At 39.9% G+C, this 21,671-nt stretch overlaps 1 protein-coding gene across 2 annotated transcripts in view; it reads right to left on the reverse strand.

The window, feature by feature from the left end:
• The window catches only part of ZFYVE28 (zinc finger FYVE-type containing 28), a 188,175-nt gene that overhangs the window by 3,305 nt on the left and 163,199 nt on the right, over positions 1 to 21,671 (reverse strand). For both annotated transcript variants that reach the window (XM_027835962.1, XM_027835961.1), the window contains exons 10-11: positions 18,549 to 18,665; positions 17,387 to 17,491 (exon numbers count right to left, since the gene is read on the reverse strand). In XM_027835962.1, the coding sequence (XP_027691763.1) occupies positions 17,387 to 17,491; positions 18,549 to 18,665 (222 nt within the window). The remainder of the gene's footprint in view (positions 1 to 17,386; positions 17,492 to 18,548; positions 18,666 to 21,671) is intronic.

The raw sequence follows: 21,671 nt of genomic DNA on the forward strand, positions 1-21,671 counted from the left end.
AAAAAAATGTTTTCACATGCAACTGGGAAATAAGAAATACAGGAGATGGGGTACATAAATCCATCCTGCGCTACAGGAAAATTGAAGGGGAAGGGAATAAGAGAAGGGGGGGAGAGACAGAAGGGAAGACAGACTAGGGGAAGGGGTATTTAGAATGCATGCCATCTTGGGGTGGGGGGAGGGGCGAGATGGGGTGAAAATTTGGAACTCAAAATCTTGTGGAAGTAAATGTTGAAAACAAAAAAAAATAAATAAAAATTACCATAATAAAAAAAGGAGTAGGGAGAGATAAATTGAGAATTGTAAATAATATAAAAAGAAAACTTATCAACAAATATTTATTTTAAAATGTGACAGTCTTGTGGGGGAAAAAGGAAAGGAAGGCATATATGGTATTTTAAAGGAAAAAAATGAAAGGAACTTGAAAATTGATTGGATATGGAAGGTGAGGAATAGAAGTTTAAAACATGTATGGTTGGTTGATCTTTGGTGTCATTGTATATCTGGTGTCAGATATAAGGAAGTCAGAAGGAAAAGCAGGTTTTAAGAGAAAGTTCAGTTTTACGTATGTTGTGTTTGAGGAACCAATGGAATATCTATATGGAGATGTCCAGTAGAAATGTAGGCCAGGGGCTAATGAGAAAGGTCAGGTTAGAAGACATAAATTTTTTGGAGTTATCAGTAAAGGGGGATGACAATGTTAGCTGTAAGAAAGAATACTGAAAATGGAAAGAGGGGAGAGAGAGAAAAGAGCTAAGAACAGAGCCTGGGAAACATCCAAATTGATTTTAGGAAAAGGAAAAGGAGATATACAGGGAAGCAACAGCCTGAGAATATGCTGTCAACAAAGCCTGGGAAGAAAGGAATAGCAAGGGTGTGTATGTAGTGAAATGAAGATTGGCATCAGTAGTATGAAATGCAAGAAGATGAGGACTAAGAAAAGTTCACTGTATTTGTTAATGTCACTGGTGATTTTTGAAAGAGCATTTTTAGTAGAGTGGTAGAGATGAAACCCAGATTTCAAGGCACTGATGACTAAGTAAGTAGTGAGGAAACAGAAGCACAGGTTATAAAGATGGAGGCAATAGCTCAAGAATGTAAAAAAGGTGAAGGGAAGATGGTTTAATAAGTGAGGGAACATGAGCAGGTTTGCTCATCAAAAGGAAGGAGTCAGGAGAGAGGGAGCAATAGCAGATTCTTGAGAGAGTAGGAGAGTTCAATGGAGTGGGGTCTTAGAGTGGGAAGGGATGGGTTTTTTTGTTTGTTTTTTGCTTTCTGGTGAGGCAGTCAGGGAAGTGATGGTTTAAAAAGCACATCAAGAAGAAGTGAGCCTTGGCGAGGATTGCGGACCCCTCTAAAGCCTCTTCAGCTAAAGTAGGAGGGATAGAACTGGTACAAAGAACAAAGCAAAAGCAAAAAATAACAAAAACCTAAAAACAAAGGTTTCAATAGGCAGTGGGACTGGGGTGTCATGAAAAGAAGGGGATTCAGGAATTCTTAGCGCCCATTCTGGCACAGCTCTGTTGTCGTGTGACCTCGGGCAAATCTCTTCTTTTGAGTCTCAGTTTACTTGTTTATAAAATAAAGGGGTTAGACTAGGTGGTCTCTAAGGCCCCTTCCAGATCTGCCATCTCAGATAATGTCCAAAAATGCTCCTGAAATCAAATATAATCAGATTTTTTTTTTGCTTCTTACTGAATCACATTAAATCACAGAAACTCTTTAGGCAGGTTCTCAGAGGTCATCTAGTTGAGACTTTACCTGTTCTATCCTTTCTATGATATCCCTGACAAGTCATCTAGTTCCATTCAAAAAACTCTGGTGATTCCTATCACTCACTACCTCCTGAGTTACCCCATTCTTCTACCGGACAGCTTTACTAGGATTTGAACTCGGGTCTTTCTGACTCTAAATCCGATGCATAATAGGATCATGGATTTAAAGCTAGAATGGACCCTAGATGCTATTGAGTCCAACCCCTCACTTTACAAATGAGGAAACTGAGGCACAGAAAGGTTAGGAGACTTATCTGGGGTCCCACAGTGTCTGAGATAGGATTTGGACTCAGATCTTCCTGACTCCAGGTCCAGGGCTCTGTCTAGTAACTACTGCTGCCTTTCCAATGCCATTCAGTGCCTACTACACATGACACTGTGCTATTTGTTCTAAGAGATATAAAGAAGTATAATAGAGGGTGTCCCAAAAGTCGTGGTGAAGCTGAAAAATTTTTTTTAAGTTTTAATAGCATAAAACTGCACTAGGACTTTTGGAACAACCTGTATACGACACCTGTCCTCAAAGTGACCTCATATACAGGATATCCCCAAAGTCTTGATAAAAGTTAAAGATTAAAACAGCTTGCATGTTTGCCGACTTGAAAGAACCATGGTTTCTCTTCTCTTTTTTCAAACCTTATAACACATATAATGAGAATACAATATCTAATTTGATCCTCATAACACCTTGTGAGGAAAGCACTTATTACCAATTTGCTTATGAAGAAATGGAGACAAAGAAATCAAGCCACTTGCTCATCATCACACAGCTAGTCATTTTCAAAGGCAGGATTTGAGCCTAGGGTCTTGCACCATGCACCATGCACCAGCACCATGATGACTATGAAAAGTAAGGAGCTTACTACCCAGCCCGAAAAATACACATACAAACTCAAGTGGTTAAATAATAATAAGTCAAATGCAACAGAAGACAATAATACAAGAGACTTGCTAGGCAGTAAGCAGGACCATAGCACTTAGATCCGGAGAGACCTTAGTGATCACCCAGTCCAACCCCTTTACTCGATGGTTGAACAAAACAAGGCACAGAGCCGCTAAGGAACTTGTCCTCCTCACACCTAAAAAGCAGCAGCAGCAGAGTCAGGAATTCTAAACCGAGGTCCTCTGAGCCCAAACTCGGTGCTCTCTGCACCCTACCTCCTTATCTCCACAGTTAAGTGTCAGATGAGTGATACTGGTGATAAATGCTAGCAGAATTCAGATCAGGGAGAGTGGTCGAGGGAAGCTATGTGGAAAAGGATACATTTGAAAGATGACTGGGATTTACTTGTGGGAGGAAAAAAAGTGTTCCAAAGCTATTTTGCTTGTTTGTGTCTCCTGAATTTCTGTTTATCCTCTTCTATGGATTTTTAAAATAACCCTCTTCTTTCTTTTTAACTTTTTTTGGGAATAACTCTCACTTCTTCCTGCTCCCTCCAAAATCCATCCCCCTCCTTATTTAGATAAATAAATGAGCATAGTCATGCAAAACACACTATGGAAGGTGAGGAACAGAAGTTTAAAACATGTTTAAACACACACTATTCCTCTCTAGAAATGTAAATCTCATTCTGGATGTCTTATCAGCACCTCAACTTTAATGCATCTAAAAACAAACTCATCTTTTTTGTTAAACTTACTCCTGGGTATGCTGGTTTTTTTTGGGGGGGGGTGGGTTGGGGTCAAAGGAAGCATCATTCACAAAGTCTCACATGTCACTAATCTTGGTCTTCTCTTGGATTCCAATCTCCTATCTAATACATTGCCATTGCCTATCAATGTCACCCCCACAACATCTCTCCCATCAGTCTGTTCCTTGCTATTCCAACTTCATCACTCTAACTGCAGGCACTCATATTTACCCACTAGGAATACTGCAATAGCCTCCTCATTGAGGTCTTTCCACCTTCTCTCTCCTCTCCAAACACTCCTTTATATAGCTTCCAGAAATCCATAGCAATGCCCTATTGATCCCCCATCAATCCATCAATCCAAGCTTCTTTGCCTTTAAGACACTACAACCTGCACTCGTTCTATCTTTTGAGTCTCACCTCTGAGAACTCTATGCTCCAATCAAATCAGACAGTTCTCTGTCCCCTTACAATATACTATGTTCTCACAACTCCAAGGCTCTGTTTGGTCTGTTCCCTACACTTGGAATGTTCTTCCTTCTGATCTTCACCTGTTAGTCTTCTAAAAATAACAAATAGCTAGCATTTATATAACAGTTTTAGGCTTGCCAAACACTTTATAAATATTTGTAATTTTATCCTCATAATAGTCCTGGAAGGTCGTCAGCCAGTAAACATTAATTAAGCACCTACTACATGCCAGGCACTATGCTAAGCACTGGAAAGAAAAGCAAGAAAAAGTCCCTTCTCTCAAGGAGATCACAGTCTAACGGGGGAGAAAACATACAAACAAAAAATATAATCAAGCACAGACAAGATAAATTGGAAATAAACAATAGAGGGGAGGCTCTAGAATTGAGGGGGACCAGGAAAGGCTTCTTATGCACAGTAGGATTCTGGCTGGGACTTGAAGGAAGCCAAGAAAGTCAGGAAGAGGGAATAAGGAGGGACAGTATTCCTGGCACGGAGGACAAACAGAGAAAGTGTACGGTTAGGGAGATGGAGTGTCTTGTTCAAGGAATGGCAAAGTTGTCAGTGTCACTGGACCTCAGAGTAATGGGGGGAGGAGTGTAAGATGTAAGAAAACTGGAAAGATGGGGGGGGGTAGGTTATGAAGGGATTTGAATGCCTAACAGAGAATCCTGGAGTTGATAGGGAGTCACTTCAATCTGAGTGGGAGGTGTGTGACATGGTCAGAGCTCTGCTTTAGGAAGATCACTTTGAAAGCTAAATAAGACGGAAAGCTAAGTAAGATGGGAGACACTAGTGGCAGGCAGTTCACCTAGCAGGTTACTGCAATAGTTCAAGCATGAGGTGATGAGGGCCTATACCAGGACAGTAGTGGCATCAGAGGAGAAAAGGGGGCACACACAAGAGATGTTATAAAGGTAAAATCGATAGGCCTTCCTTGGCAACAGACTGGATATAGACAGTGAAAGAGAATGAGGAGTCCAGGATGACACCTAGGTTATGAGACTGGGTGACTGGGAGGGTGGTGATATCCTCAACAATAATATGGAAGTTAGGAAGAGAAAGGATGGCGGGGAGATAAATGATGAGTTCAGCTTTGGACTCACTGGGACATCCAGTTTGTGATGCCCAATAAGCAGTTGGATATGGAAGATTGGAGGTCAGCACAGAGGACAGTGTTGAATAAGTAAATTGAGAAGAATCAGGAGAGAGCAGTGTTATGAAAACCTAGAGAGAAAAGGGTATCAAGGAGAAGAGGGTGATTGACAAGTATCAAGGAGAAAAGGGTGGTTAAAAACTGCAGAGAGGTCAAGAAGGATTAGGATTGAGAAAAAGTCATTAGATTTGGCAATTAAGAGATAATTAGTAACTTTGGAGAGAGCAGTTTCAGTTGCATGAAAAAGTCAGAAGCCAGATTTTGTAGAGAGTTAAAAAGAGAATGAGAAGAAAAGATGTAGAGGCACACAGTAGAGTTTAGCCACAAAATGGAGAAAATATGGGACAATAACTAATGGTGAATGGATGGATGAAGTGAGGGTTTTTTGAGGATAGGAGAAGAGATGGGCATGTTTGTAGAAGCAGAAAAGCAGCAATTAGATTAAAGGTAAGTAAGAAAGTAGAAATGATAGAGGAGGCAATCTGCTGGAGAAGATGGAATCAAAAGGGATCACTTGCAGATGTAAGAGCAAGAAGGATTACCTTGTTATGTGAAACATGAGTGGTGGCAGAAGGCATCTGAGGGATGAAAGATAAGAAAGAAGGGCAAAAAGGGAGTGAAGGGCCTCTTTTAAAAAGTAAAATAAAAGGTAAGGTTCTCAACTTAGAGGGTGTGCATCAGAGGAGTTGTGGGATATTTGAAGAGGAATGAAAAGGTATGAAGAGCCAAAGAGATGTCTAGGATAGCGAGTTAACTAGGGAGGTGTAAAATGACTGCCTTACATCAGTGAGTAGGCAGCTGAGGTTATGTAACATAAATCTGGAGTGGACTGAGGCACCAGTTTTGAGATGTTCTTTCAACTTTCTTAAGCAGCATGTGTGTAGGAGTGAAAGCAATGGATAGTGGGAGAGATCCAAGAGAGGGTAAGATTGGTAATACAGTAAGTGGTAAGAGATTCAAGAGGAGAGGACAGTGTGGGATTAAACTTATTCACCAAGCATTCAAGATAGGGAAGGAAGGAGAGTCTAGTTTGTGTATGGTGATGGCTTGGGGAAAGAAATGAAGGGTAGAAAGACTTGAGGGTGCAATCACGATGAAAAATAGGGTTTGGGGTTGCCAGACAGAAGGAGAGGTGGAATAACAATAGATTGTGATCAGATAAAGGATTTCAGAGTTCATGAACATGGAAGTGGTACATCTGTGGGTGATGGCTAGACCGCTTCATGATCATGTGTATGTGGCTGAAGTGGGGTGCTGGAGTCAAGGGAAACGAGTAAGTTGGGGAACCAAGAATTTAGGGTGCATGACAGAAATGTGTTGAAGTCCCTTAAATGAGGGCAGGAATAGAGGGGGAGAGAAATACTACAATCAAGGCACTGAACTCATTAAGGAAAGAAGAAGAATGTCTTAGAGGTTTGCAGACAATAGCTACCAGAATTTTGACTGGGTGGTAAATATGGTTTGAGTGAACTGTATTTGGTGGAGAAGTTATTCAGTTTTGTTAGTAGAGAGAGAGAGAACCTGGAAGTGGCAATGGGGAGCCTTCCAACTCCTTCACCTCAACCAGAGAGCTAGGAGGAAAGAGGGAGCCGGTGCAAAAGAGGGAGGCCAAGGATGCTGTTTCATCAGGAGTTAGCCAGCTCTTAGTACTATTATTATCCACATTTTATAGATGAGGAAAGTAAGGCAGATCAAAATTAAGTGACCTAAGGTCATATAACTACTAAGTTATCTGAGGTCAAATTTGAACTCAGATCTTCCTGACTCTAGGTTCAGAACTTTATCCACTGCTCCACTTAGATATGTCTTACATATAATTTAAAATCCATCTCAAATGCTATCTCTTCCAGGAATCCTTTCCTGCTCTCCCTGGCTGATAACTTTCCCTCAGATCTCACATAGAACTTTGATAATTCTCTAAAATTCATTTTTCAGGTAATGTGTATTACTGCCATCTGTGTTGGCTCCTTAGTTATAAGACATACCTTGTTTTGTTGCGCTTCACTTTATTGTGCTCTGAAGATAGTACAGGGTTGTTTTTATTTTTTTTTAAACAAATTGAAGGTTTGTAGCAACCTTGCTTCAAGCAAGCCTGTTGGCGCCATTCTTCCAACAGCCTGTGCTCATATTCTATCTCTGCATCATATTTTGGTAATTCTCACAATATTCAAACTTTTTCATTATTACTAAATCTATTGTGGTGATCTGTGATCAGTCATCTTTGATATTACTGTTGTAATTGTTTTGGGACACCAGGAACTGTACCCATATAAGATGGTGAATTTAATTGATGAATGGTGTGTGTGTGTTCTGATTGCTCCACCGATCAGGCCCTCTCCCCATCTCTCTCCCTCTCCGTGGGCCTCCCTATTCCTTGAGACACAACAATATTGAAATTAGGCCAGTTAATAACCCTACAATGGCCTCCAAGTATTCAAGTGAAAGGAAGAGTCAATCTATGTGGCAAACTTCATGGTTGTTTTATTTCAAGAAATTGCCACAGCCACCCCAACCTTACAGCAACCACCATCCTGATCAGTCAACAGCCATCAACATCAAGGCAAGACCTTCCACCAGCAAAAAGAACACAACTTGCTGAAGGCTCAGATGATGGTTAGTGTTTTTGTAGACATAATACTACTTCACACTTAATAGAGTGCAGTATAGTTTAAATATAATTGGGAAACCAAAAAATTCATGACTCGCTTTACTGCAGTGGTCTGGACTGAACCTGCAATATCTCTGTATGGCTGTACTCTTAATTAAACAGTAAGGTCCCTGAGGGCAGGGACTGTGATTTAACTAAACTCTTATCTCTTCCAGCACCTGGAACAATGTTCTGTATCCAAAGAAGCTTAATAAATGAGTGTTGTCTTATCTTGTATTATATTGTCTTGTCTTGCCTTGCATTGTACTACATTGTATCTGTTTCTTCATTTCCTAGCTACTTTTCACTTGATTACAAACATGTTCAGGCCTTTCCAATCCTACCAGACTTTTTGGCAACTACTACAACATAGCCATCTTTCTCCACTTTTTTTCCCCACTATCCTTGAAAGAATAATCTACCAATGTTCTTACTTCCTCACTATCCACATCTTCAGGGTTCTGCAATTTGGAATCTCTCCACAATAATCTATAGAAACTGCTTTCTCAAAGGTCATTAATGACCTCCATGATTTCCAAATCTGGTCGCCTTTTTTTTAGTCCTTACCCTCCTTAACATCTCTGTCCCACTGACATTTGATAATACCCTCCTTCTGGTCTTCTCCTTCCTTGACTTCAGAGATAACCTATATAGCAAAGTTTTCCTTTTCTCTTCATAATCTCCCCTCTCTGCCTTCTTCACTGTCTCCTTTGCCTTCTTGGATGTTCCACAAGGTTCTGTCCTTAGCCTTTTTTTCTCTTTTTACTCAACAGATTCATATTTTCAGCTCTGATGTCTCTACCCAGCTCTAAGATCACATCTTCAACCACCTGTAAGCCAAACTCCTACCTGAATTCCCTAAGGATCCCTTAAAATCCTCATGTCCCAAAGCAAACTAATCATCAAAATCCATCCCTCCTAACTTTATAATTTATTCCAGTTGCACCACAATTCACCCAAACTTCTCATGTTTCAAACTTCTGTTAAAATTTTTGACTCGTTTCTTACTTCTCTAAGCTAATCAGCAATTAATCTGATTATCACCAGGTGAAGAAGGTTTACCTTAAAGGGCTATGTAAATGTGAGTTATGTTACTTCTCCGCTCAAAACATTTCATTGACTCCTTACTGTTTATCAAACAAAAAGTCCAAACTTTTTTTTTTTTTTTTGTGAGGCAATTGGGGTTAAGTGATTTATCCAGAGTCACATAGTTAGTGATTGTCAAGTGTCTGAGGTCAAATTTGAACTCAGGTCCTCCTGAAGTCCAAACTTTTTAGCCTGGCATTCATGACCATCAACAATCTGTCACTCTGTGGTTGCAATTTCCTCCTACTGAGGTCCCTTCATCCTTTCCCTAAATCTTTACCTGCTGACATTCTACCCCATCCTTAATGACTTAATTCATATGTCACATTTCTTTCCCCAACCCCTTGAAAATGACCTTTCCTTCATAAGACCTAGTATAATACTCTGTATTTTTCTTGTGCCCTTAACTTGTTTTATTTTGTATTATAGTGATTTTAGTATGCGTATTTCATGCTTCTTACCAGTCTGTAATCTTCATGAGGGCAATGGCCATATCCTGTTGGTTTCTACACCTCCACCAGTGACTATCATAGCGCTCACAGACTCGGAGCTCACCTTAGAGACAATCTCCACTTTACTCGAGGAAACTGTGTCCTAGAGAAGTTAAGAGGCTTGCCCAAGTTCACACAGATGGTTTCAGAGGGAGGATATGAAAAAGGAAAGGTCCTCTGACTCCAGCCCCAGTGCCCTTTCTACCCCACTATGCTCTGCTACTTATAGTAGATATTTAAAATGTTTGATGAATTTTTCAAATTGCCACCACATCTTTTTCTGTTGTGAGGGTTTCAAGGTTACTCTAAAACAATTACTCTTGTAGTATTCTATGTTCCTTTGACCCTGTTTGGTTTCTTGAACACTCCATCCTAGACCTTCTTGGAAGCTATGTTGTCTGTGGCAGGTATATTTCTAAGTCTAACAATGATGAGATGGGCTACCAGCCCCTCTTCTGCAAGAAATTTTCAAAAATACTATGCACAAGTTCTATGAGAGGATAAAATGAAAGATGATGTGAAATTCAGCCAGCTTTGTGAACAGCTAGCTTGCAGGCATAACCCTAGAACAGGACTGGAAGCTGTGTCCATTGAACACTGACTATATTTGTTTTGGGGTTTTTTTTTAATGCCTCTGCACCTAAGCCACTGAGCTCCATGAACTCTATGTGCAGGAAAAAATGGAAACATATGAATCCCCAGTCTCCTCTCCTTAATCCCCCTCTCCTTAAGGACTTTTGAGATCAGCCAAGCAGTATAAAGTGTGTATCAGGAAGAGGAAGAATTCTATCTTTATGCCAAATGGCTCTGCAAGAGAGAAGGCTTAGTCCTTTGAGTGCTCAGGAAAGCAAATACAGAGGAGAAGAGAGGAACATGTGAACTGATAGGCTAAGAGTAAATTATTATTCAAATGAGAAAGGCAGAAAAAAGTATTTAATGGAAAATAAGAATTTAAGCACCATTAATGAGAGAAAAATCCACAGTAAAGAAAAAAATGTGGTCAGAAAAGAAAAAAAATAATTTCTTAATTAAATTGTTTAGATAAAAGAAATGTGATAGTGGGAAATTATTAAAAATCTTAGGTAAACACAGGAGACAGGTGATTTTTAAAAAATTACTGGTAATATGGTGATAACATATAGAAGGATGATTTTTAAGCAGCCTCAAAGAAATTCCAATTTATCAAAACACAGAAGGCAGAAAAAAAAGACCAATGCAAAGGTCAGTTTTTTATTAAGATAAAAATCAAGTCTAGCATGTCTTGTTTCAAAGGTAGTGGTGGAAAAGGGTGGACTAAATGCATTTAACTGAACTTCCAGGAAGGAACAAATTAAACTTGATTTGGCCAGGCTGGCCTGCAGAGGGGCAGATGGTGACCCTAGCAGAGGTCCTCAACACTGCCAAAGCATAATCTTGGCTCTATTACCAATTTTGGTCCCATGACATGTAGGGCCAAGAGCCCTGCAGAATAGGTCTTGTTAAGCTATAGGTAATGCTACAGTGACCCCCTCTGGTCAGTCATAAAACACGGCTTAATGGGTTCTAGGAGTTTCCTTATTTCAATGAGGATGAGATCAGAATCACAGAAAATAATGTGAGTATGTTTATGTGTGGGGGGTGGGGAAGGGGGTAAATCTCTCCATGGAGGCTGGTTTGAGATGCCTCGGAGTGAAAGGAGGCAAGGCTGGAACACACTGATAGAGCAATAAACTTCAAGTCAAGGCTCCAGGTCTTTCTCAGTCCATCACAATTTCCCCTTGGGCAGCTTAGTATGGTTAGTCAATTTAATTCCATTCAAAGACCATTTATTACACAGCTATTCTATATAAAGCACTGTGCTAAGTTCTGAGAACACAAAGGTAAAAACAAAGTGGTCCCTGACTTCAATAAGCTTATACTCTAATGGAAGAAGGAAATAATGGATAAAACAGTAAGTAAACACAAGGCAATTTAAGGAGGGAGAGAGCCTGACATCTCTACGAAAAGTGAAATTCGCTTTCTGAAGGGGATGACATCTATGCTGAGCTCTGAAGGAGGCTAAATATTTTAAGATGTAGGTAAAGAAGCACGTTTCAGACACGGCCAAGGCAAGAGGGCATGAGCTGAACTGATGAGTCAGGGGAACAGCCAGTATGTCAGTTGGAATATAAGGAAAAGCAAACAATATAAAATAAGTCTGGAAAGGGAGGAGGAAACAGATCTATAGAGGGCATTAAATGCCAGGTTGGGGAGTTTGCATTTGATATCAGAGGCAACAGGTAGACATTGAAGATTTTTGAGCAAGGGAATGGTATGATTTGATTTGTTAGACCATATATATATGAATCAAGGATGATTCCGAGGCTATGAACCTGAGAGGCTTGGAGAATGTTGATACCCTCCGCTGAGGTAGGGACGTTTGGAAGTGGAATAGGTTTAAAGGGGAAGATAAAGAGTTCTATGCTGAGTTTGAGGTGCCAGTGGTTCAACCAGATAGATGTCCAGCCGGCAGTTTGTGATGCAGGACTGGACCTTCCGAGTGAGATGAGGGCTACAGAGATGGATCTGGAAATAATCTGAACTAAGTTATTAAAGGAACCCTACGGAAACCGATGAGACCTAATTAGGGGAGAGAAGAGACAAGTGTCCAGGAGTGAGCCGTGGAGGACACCCACAATTGAGGAGAGGGAAATGGATGGTAATCTAGCAAAGAACACTGAGGAGAAACAAGCAGATGTGTAACTAGAAAAAAGAGGAGAGAACAGGATCCCAGAATTCAAGAGAGAAGAGATTATCTGGGAGAGGAGGGAGCTGACAGTTGAATGCTGTAGATGTCAAGTCCATTGGATTTAGCAGCTGGTGACCTAGAAGAGCAAAGTTGAAGTTGCATAGTAAGAGGCAACAGGTGTAAATAACTTTTTTCTAGGAGTCTGACTATAAAAAGGAGAAGAGCTATAGCTTTTATGGGTATGGGAGAGAATAATCTAAGTGGCAAGAGCTTGTTCTGATTTTCAAAAAAGAGAGAGAGTGGAGTCTACAGAATATGTCATGAGACTGACTTCAGTTCCTGGTGAAGTTTTAGAATTATTAAAGAAATTATAAGTGAACATGTGGAAAAGGAGAGTTGTGATCACAAAGAGTCAATTTGGCTTCAGCAAGAGAAGGTCATTCAGACTAACTTTATTTCTCTTTTTGGCAGGGTTGTATGATCGGTAGATCAGGATAATGGCTGAAGCTATAATTTGACAAAATCTCTTGTTTCCATAGAAAAGAAATGTAGGCTAGATGATAGTACATTTTGGTAGATTTGGAACCAAATGAATGGCTGAATTGGAAAAGTAACCATTAATGTGTTCAGTTATCTCAGAAGTGGCTTTCCTTCTAGTGAAGAGCTTCAGAAATCTGTGCCTGGCATCAGGCTGTGTAGCATTTTTATTACTGACTTGAATAAAGGCATAGATGGTGACATGCTCATCAAATTTGCAGATAGCGTACTCAATGACAGCATAGCATTCCAAGAAAGATCTCATAGCCTCCATTGCTGAGCTGAATTTATTAAGATGACATTGAAAAGACATAAGTATAAAGTCTCACACTTGGGTTAAAAAAATCAACATCACAAGTACAAGATAGAAGAGGACTGACCAGAAATAAATTGATTTTAGTTGTCTTCAAGCACAATATGAGCTGACTGTGTGATACGGCAGCCCCCAAAACAATGAAATCTTAGGATGTGGACTGAGGGAGGCATCGTGTCAAGGACTAGGGAGATGACGATCCGATATGCCCTGGTCAGACCACATCTGAAATGTTCAGTTCTAGGCAATATATTTTTTAGGGAGGACATTGATAAGCTAGATAGCATTAAGAGAAGGGCAACCAGGAGAACAGAAAACTTAGGGGAACAGGAGAGCAGTTTTCAAGCAGTTGAAGGACTGATATAGAGAAGAGAGATTTGATTTGTTTTGTTTGGTCCCAGAGTACAGAACTCAGAGCAAAGAATGGAAGGTTTAAAGAAGCAGATTCGGTTGTTATTTAAGGAAAAGCCTTCCTAACAATTTCTAGTGCACATGCTGCATTCAGAGTTAGTGGGATCTTAAAGAAAAGCCTGAATGACTACCTGTTTGGTATTTATAGAAAGAATTCTTATTTAAGTATGTGTTGGGCTAAATGGCCTTTGATGTCCCATCTAACTTTGAGATTCAGTGACACATACTTGGAGAAGGGCAATTCTGGATATGGCAAGAAGAAAAAAAATGGTACGCCCATCAGCAAGATCTGATTTGAATTCTCCTCTCAAAAGGTAATGCTGTTCCATATTCTCATAGGTGTCATTTTAGCATAAAATATCAATACAAATGACCCTCTTTATTAAAAATCTAAATCAGAGTGTAATATTTCAAGTTGCTGGAATGTGCCAAAGAAAGCCTCTATCTTACAGTTAAAAATCCTCAGTTTTTACTTCAAAACATATTCATATTTTGTTTTCCAAAAGAAGGCTAACTTATGACACGTGCTGGAATGGACATTTTTGCTTTCCAGTACTTGCTATTCTCTTTTCTAGTATATGTTTTCCCTTCAGATCTTATTTCTGTGTCTAAGAGTGTGAGCTTCCTTTACTGCTCTTAGTAACATTTTCAGTGATCCTGGCACAACAGAAAAATTAATTTGGAATTATTATTGAGTCATTTTCAACTTTATCTGCCTTGACATCTTATTCCCTCCATAAAGCTTTTTCACATTTATATAATTACACTTTTAAATGGATTAATGCTGTTCTTCAGAGAAATTGCACGGGAAATCTTTTACTCTGTTTACTGGAAAGAAAAAAATAATAACAATTCAAAACATGCCTGAGGAACACAACAGTATCTCTGGCACACAGCACTGCAATATAACTTCGTTTGCTTTTAGGGCATTTTTAAAAAAGACCTTTTGCTTTGACTGCTACAAATCACATTAAAAAATGTATATTGTCTGCTTCCCTCCCCACTTTCTGCTGCCCCTTCCCCCCAACAACTTCACCTGAAAAACAGATATAATTTCCCATGTGTTAGAATTATTGTCTCAGTTCCTTAAGATAACTGTAACTCTTCCGTGACTTAAAAGGATCAGAACTAAGGAGTACATATTTCTTCTCTGGCATTTAGTGGGTAGGTACCCTCACCAGATCAGTCTTTCCAAAGCAAGATTTGAATTGTACATAGCCCAAAGCATACAGACGCTAAGAGTTTATGCCTGGTTAAAAACAAAGCAGGTGAAACGCCCAATACTAATAGTGGTTTCCTAACCTATCAATTTGCAATTCTAGGGAAAAGCTGCAGAGAATTGCAACTTTTCTCTTTAAATTTTCACCAGTATGGGCTGATTTAAAAAAAACAAAGAGTGACTTTCAGAAAATATCATGAGACCATAACAATTAGAACTGCAAATGATCTTAGAAATTGTTGAATTCGGTGCTCATTTACAGATGAAGAAACAGGCTCAGATTTGCCCAGTTCATACAGTGAGTTTCAGAAATGATAATAAAATCCAAACTTTTTGACTCCAAAAGTAAGAGCAGGGCTCTTTCTAGTTTACTACACTACCTCATCATTGTCTATCTCTGTAAAATTAAATATAACCTATGAATTAAGGCCAGGTTATTCTAGTTTCCAAAATGTTTATGTTGTTCAGTTGCACGCATTTCACCATGCCAGATGCCACATTAGTGGGTTTTTTTTACTGGCATACATGTACATGGAGCAGAGCCAACAGAGGAAATTGAATGACAGTACTCTTTATCAAAAGGTAGCACATCTCTCTGTAGCACCAGACATGGAAGCAGTAAAATCAGGACCTTGCCTTTTGGAGAGGATAGCTAGGCTCCTGCTCAGCCCTTCACTGAGGAGCCCTGGAGAGTGGAATCATAGCATATCCAAGGGGATTCAGTAGCAGCACCAGGCAAAGGGAAATTCAGTCTCTGTGAAGAAGCAGTTAGTGGTCTGTGAACTGATTTGAGGCCGGGGGGTGGCGGGGGAGAGGATTCTGCATTTTGGGAGTAAAGCTCTCATCAGTTAACATCTTGAACAGTCCAAAATGCTTAAAAATTCTGGGTTTGTTTTCTGCCCCAGGTGTGTCATTAACCTTAGGGGCATTTCTGTGCCATAACAACCTCCCTATCTAGGGCACACCAACTGTTGCCATGCCAGTGTGGTCAGTGCCAGCCCATCATCAAGGAGCTAAGCTAAGGGGAACAAATGTAGGCCTGTTTTTTGAGGGTTTTTTAAATGCTTTTTTTTTTTAAACTTGAAACAAACCACCTTGAGGGCCAAGCTAGCCTTATTCTCAGCAGTCCAGTTCCCACCTGGCCAGTTTCCTACCTGGTTTTCAGGTGCTGCCTTCTCTCCATAACTTTACTTTTTCTTCTTTCATAATACTCTAGCCCTGGGAAGGAATGTAACCCACCTTTAAAGGCTCAGACACAGAGCAAGGTCAGATGCAGCTGTCTGACGGCAGGCAGTGTTCTTTTTCAACATTCTCTAAGCTCCAAAGGGGTTTTCAACGCTAACCTGGAAGCTGACTACCCAGAATACCCCTAAAGGCTGACCTTGGGGGAAGGGGCTTGCAAGTAGGGAAACATGGAAATGAAAGAAGCCAATTGAGCTAGACAAGCAGGAAAGAGGCAGAGGGCATGACCAATGAGATGTGAGGCAGGCAGAGGAAACAGCTGTGATTGTGGGAGGAGCAGTACAGAAGAAGGGAGCACAAACTTCAGTCCAATGAATACCAATGGCTCTGATGGAGCTGGCGGACGGAGAGGAGGAGAAGCAGCTCACGCATTTCTTCCTTTGCCTCTAGACTCCTCCAGAGAGGAAGCCCAGGGGACCCTGCTCTTTGCTCACTTCAACTTTTTCTGCTTCCCTCTCTTTGTAAATACATACTTTGGTTTCCAAGCTTTTTAACAGCAATATAAAATATCAGCCAACATACCTGAACATTTCTAATTTACTTATTGACCGTGTGTGTAGAGTAAGGGGAGATCAAGTACTCCCCGTTCTTAGACAAGAGATTATCTGGTCAGCAGAATTAGGTCCTGGAGCTAATAGAAGACAATTGGGGGAGAGATGGGACACAGTGAGAGGGAGTGGTGGCAGAAATTGGTATTATACTTTGCATGCCTAGCAAGAAACTGAGACCAATATATTCCCAGTTTAAAATTGGGAGCTGGTAATTACCCTCAGGCTGTAAGTGAGAAAAGCATGAGTATTTCATTCCCCTCTTTTGCTAGAGGCAATGATGATATTTTGTGAGGTCCTGAATTTGAAAAGAAATCAAGCCACATCTCCACAAAGAGAGAGAAGACAGAGTTGCTTATAAAGGGAAAGCAATAACCTGCAGAGAACTGGACTGTTAGGGCCTACAGGAAGGCAAAGGGGAGCGAGTAGTACTAGCATAATCAGGAGGGCCTCTGGCTCATGGGATGAAAGATAGCTCAGTCTGCATTACTCTCCAGCATCCCCTGTGGCTTAAAAACTATTGTTCTCTCTCTCTCTCTCTTTTTTTTTTTGGCTAGGCAATGGGGTTAAGTGACTTGCCCAGGGACACACAGCTAGTTTTAAGTGTTTGAGGTCACATTTGAACTCAGGTCCTCCTGACTCCAGGGCTGATGCTCTATCCATTGTGCCACCTAGCTGCCCCCAAGATTATTGTTTTCATAAGGTAGATCAAAATAGCACCTCTTATTTTTTGAAATTTGGGCAGCTAGATGGTGCAGTAGATAGAATGTCCAGCCTGGAGTTAGGAAGATTCATCTTCCTAAGTTCAAATCCAGCCTCACATATTTACTAGCTGTGTGATCCTAGGCAAGTCACTTAACCTGCTTGCCTCAGTTTCTTCATCTGTAAAATGAGCTAGAGAAGGAAACGGCAAACCACTTTAGTATCTTTAACAAGAAAACCTCAAATGGAGTCATGAAGAGTCGGACATGACTGAAAAGGAACTGAACAACAGATTTCTTTTTGAAATTTCTGATTTATGGATTTTCCTGTTGCTTTTACTAAGCTACACTGGTGAAGCTGGCCATTGTTCTTCTTTTCTGTCCCCTCCCCCAATGCTCCTTCCACCCTCTGGAATCTCCCTCACTGGCTTGCACAGAAATTCCCAAGTACCTTCAAAATCTCCATCTCTTGCCTTTGCTGCAAGTTCAGAAGAAGATATTGTTTCCTGGCAAAGGGCACAGTCTTCCAGAGCTGCACTTCTTAAATTCTGATTTACTGAAAAATAAAGGACAGTACTTCGAATACACTGATAGGTATCCATAAGAAATTAATCCTCTGCAGCAAACAAATGGAAAGTAACAGTAATGAGCGTGGAATCAAGAGTTAAAAACTCTATGTGAACTCCAGGGATGGATGCCTCACGTGTTAGAGCTCCCTCTAGAGGTTTCGGGAGAACCAGAGTGAGAAGAAGCCTTTGGGTGTCTTCCGAAATAAAATGTTGCCTCAGGATAGCCACGGTAAGGTAGCAGAAAGGATGCTGGGATCTGGGTTGGAATCTGGTCTTTGCGCCTTCTTATCTGCTTCTCATTGAACCTGGAAAGTCTGTGATATATAAATACTATCTTCTCCCTGAACACTAATGGTCTTAGGGTTAGGAAATCTGGGCTCACGGCCAAGGTCCGATGTTTACTAGCTTTATGCTACCGAGGCAAATCACTTAACTTCTCTGAGACTCAGTTTCTTCATCTGCAAAATGAGTGTAATTATATTTGCACTCCCTTTGTAAAAGCTTTGTAAATCTAAAAATGCTATGTGAATGAAAGTTACCACTAGCATTACGATCTATTATATGTCTATGTATTATCTGTATGTGTATAGTGTTTTGAGAAACTAGCATGAGGTAGTCCTAGGTGGCTGTACGTATTCATATGACCACAAAGCTTGGAGATGTGTTTCTGTCTCATAGTCAAATAAGGATTCAAACAATATGACTAAGAACAATTTGAAGACATGCTGATTAAAAGAGTTTGCACCTCCAGGAATATGAATGAATGAATGAATGAAAAAAGCATTTACTAAGTGCTTTTCTGCACTGACTTTTTTTTTATTCTGCACTGTACTTAGTGCTAGGAATACAAATTTAAAAAGACAGTCCTTGTTCTCAGAGCTCCCATTCTAATGGAAGAAACATTTTTATTATATATAAGAGCATTGTAATCTAAAGACTATTTTAATAAGGGCTATAAAATATGGATTTTCTGTATGACTCAAATTCCTGTTATAGATACTCCAGAACCATGAAGGAAATAAACATTCCATTCACAATACTTACCCTTCTTCAACTTTTCCCCATCTTCTGTGTCTGGCTTAGTTGCCATAACTTCAAATAAGGTCTTGAGAATACTTCGTAAATCACTTGCATAATTTGTTTGCAGTTGATCAGCAACTCCTAGGAGAGATGGGGAGAAACCGAAGACTAGGTACTCATTCATATCAAATCAACGATGGAAAATAAAGCGTTATCATGAGGTTTCAAAAATTATGTTTTTGAATTCATAACCATAAGGATAACATGCCCTTAGAACAGTCATAGCGACAACAGTCTCCACTACTCCCACTGACGTGGAGAGAAAGGAAAGGTTATTGTTTTGTTTTGTTTTGTTGTTAATGGACCCCATGGATCCATTAAGAAAAATCATGGTATCTAATTAACCAAAATGTTAAGACATTATCCAGATCCCCACAAGTAAATAGTAACATACCCTACTTTGGGGTTAGAAGGAATGATCTTCCTTCTTTCTATCATTCCATAAGTAGGGGGTATGCACCATGGTACAAACCTAGAATCTGGATTCAGAGGACCCAGATTTAATTCCCAGCTCCACTTTGTGTTACATTGCATCTCTGTGAAATAAGGGGGTCTGGCCAGATGCCCTTCCAAAAATATATATATATATGTACACACTCACATATATGTGTGTATATATATATGTAGAGATTATATTTGCATCTGATACAGGGCTTGCAGAAAACAGAGGCTTTTAACTATCTGTCCTGACCTATCTAGCAGTTTTCCCTGCTTGTTTTGATAACTGCATCTTGATCCTAAGTCAACTGCTGCTTACCATCCATCAAATGAACCACTGATCAGATGATTCAATCATTCATTCATGCTTCTGCCCATCCATGAAATACAAATGGAATACCAGTGATGAGTCAAGCACTATGCTAGACAGTAAGATATCCAAAGACGAGCAAGTCTTTGTCCTTATAGATCTGACAATCTAGTGGAAGAGATGTAAGAACTATGCAACAAAGTGAAGGAAATATAGAAAATTAGAGAGATACAAAGTCTGATGAAAGTTCAGAGGAAGGAGAGATTGTTTCTAGCAAAGAAGATGAGGCAATCTGATCTAGGACTTAGAGGATGGGTAGAAAGATAGGATTTGGATAATCTGAAATGAGAGGAAAGGACATTTTAAGAAGTGTATAAGCAACAGGCCTCCCTACTAAGTGACACAAAATACCAATTAATTATCATGATATACATAGTAACATAAGCAAGTTTCATGATAATGCCTCAGTTTTACCATCTGTAAGATAAGGGGGCTCAAAGTTACTGGGGTTGCAATTTATTTAACTTTTGTGGGTCTCAGTTCCCTCCCTTATAAAACAAAAGAGGGGGCTGGATTAGTGGCCTCTAAGGCTGCTTCAGCTCTTAAATTTATGATCCTATTGCCACTGCTGCTATGCAAGCTCTTGCCTTCCATCTCATACTACATCATTAGATTAGCCTCTTTATTGTTCCCCCTGACTTCAGCAGCTACATTCACCAATTTAACTTACACTGATGAAAAATGAATCTTTCTAAAACACCACTAACGTAAGTTCACTCCCTAGAAAGAATTTCTACCACTAACTGACATTACTTACGGCATCTAAACCTAAGCTGCCATTCAAGGCTCTTCACTACTCACTACACATTACCTAATCAACACTATTAGCTTCAATTGCCCCCAAAGGACTTCCCACTCTAATTAAGCCAGTTTCACCATTCTTTCAGGTTCTGAAGTTTACAACCTCACAATCATCCTCAATCAATCACTCTCACTTCATAGTCCCAGTCAGTTGCCAATTCTTGTTATTTCTACCTCCATGACATTTCTTGCATCTGTTCCCTCTTCGCTCCTCACACAGCCCCTCTATCCACAGTCACCACCTTTTTCCTGGACTATTGCAACAATGCCTAATTGGTCTACTCAACTCTCTTGTTTCTCCAATTCACACAGCTGCCAAAGTAATTTTCCATAAATGCAGTCTGACAATGTCATTTCCCTATTCAGTAAACTCCAATGACTCACCCTTGTCTCCATGATAAAATATAGATCCTCTGTTTGGCCTTTCAAGCCCTTCACCATCTGGCCCTGATCTCCCATTTATAGTCTCATTATAGATTTATTTTACTTCCTGTCCAGCCAAACTGGGCTGATTACTGCTGTTCTCACACTTGGCCCTCAATCTCCCACCTCCATACCTCTGCAATACAAAAATGCCTGGTATGTACTCTCTTCCCTTCTGCCTTATAGAATTCCTGACTTCCCTTAAGAATCATCTCAAACCCCACGACCTTCCACATGATGCTTTTCCTGATCCATGACCCCCAGCTTCTAGCTACTTTGTATTCATTGAGTCCATATATTTTATATCTATCTATCTATCTATCTATCCATTGATCTATGTTGTCTCCTCTGATAGAATGTAAGCTCCTTGAGGGCAAAGACAGGTCCATTTTTATCTTTGTATCCCCAGTACTTAGTGCTGTGCCTGGCACATAGTAGGTAGTTAAAACATGTTTGCTGATTGAATGAGGCTCATTTTTCCCTCTGTAAAATGGGGATAATCACATTTTCATTCTATGTACCCAAGGGGCTGTTGCGAAGAAAAACACTCTGTAAATCCTGGGGTGTCATATGAATGTGAGTTATCATTATTATTATTACCTCCTGAGTCAGTCAGTTCAATTTCTGAATATCTAAAATCATTAGAAAATTTTTCCTTATATTGAGCTGACATATCCATCTCCCTATTGCTTCTACCTAAGGAGGCAGATTTCAACATTACATATTGCTGGCTGGTGATATTATATTTACTTTCAAGCATCACATAAATGACAATTTAAAAATCATCTCCATCTATCTATATTAGGAAGAAGAGGCTAAGCCATGCTTAAATCCTTATAATCTATCAATTTATATCCACTTACTATCTAGAGTTCCTTCTAGACCTTGTTTTTTAAAAAAACATACCACAAAAACCTTCCAGAGTATCGAGCAGATGATTTTTATGTAGAAGTATTTGTTAGCTCAGACGCTACGAAAGATTATAAACTGTAGGAGGGACCACCTTCTCTCTATGAGATTTTCAAGCACCCCAAGGCTTATCAAAACATGAGAAA

The sequence above is a fragment of the Vombatus ursinus genome, unplaced genomic scaffold, assembly GCF_900497805.2.
Source record: "Vombatus ursinus unplaced genomic scaffold, bare-nosed wombat genome assembly UNPS02014818.1, whole genome shotgun sequence".
NCBI classification, from domain to species: Eukaryota; Metazoa; Chordata; class Mammalia; order Diprotodontia; family Vombatidae; genus Vombatus; species Vombatus ursinus.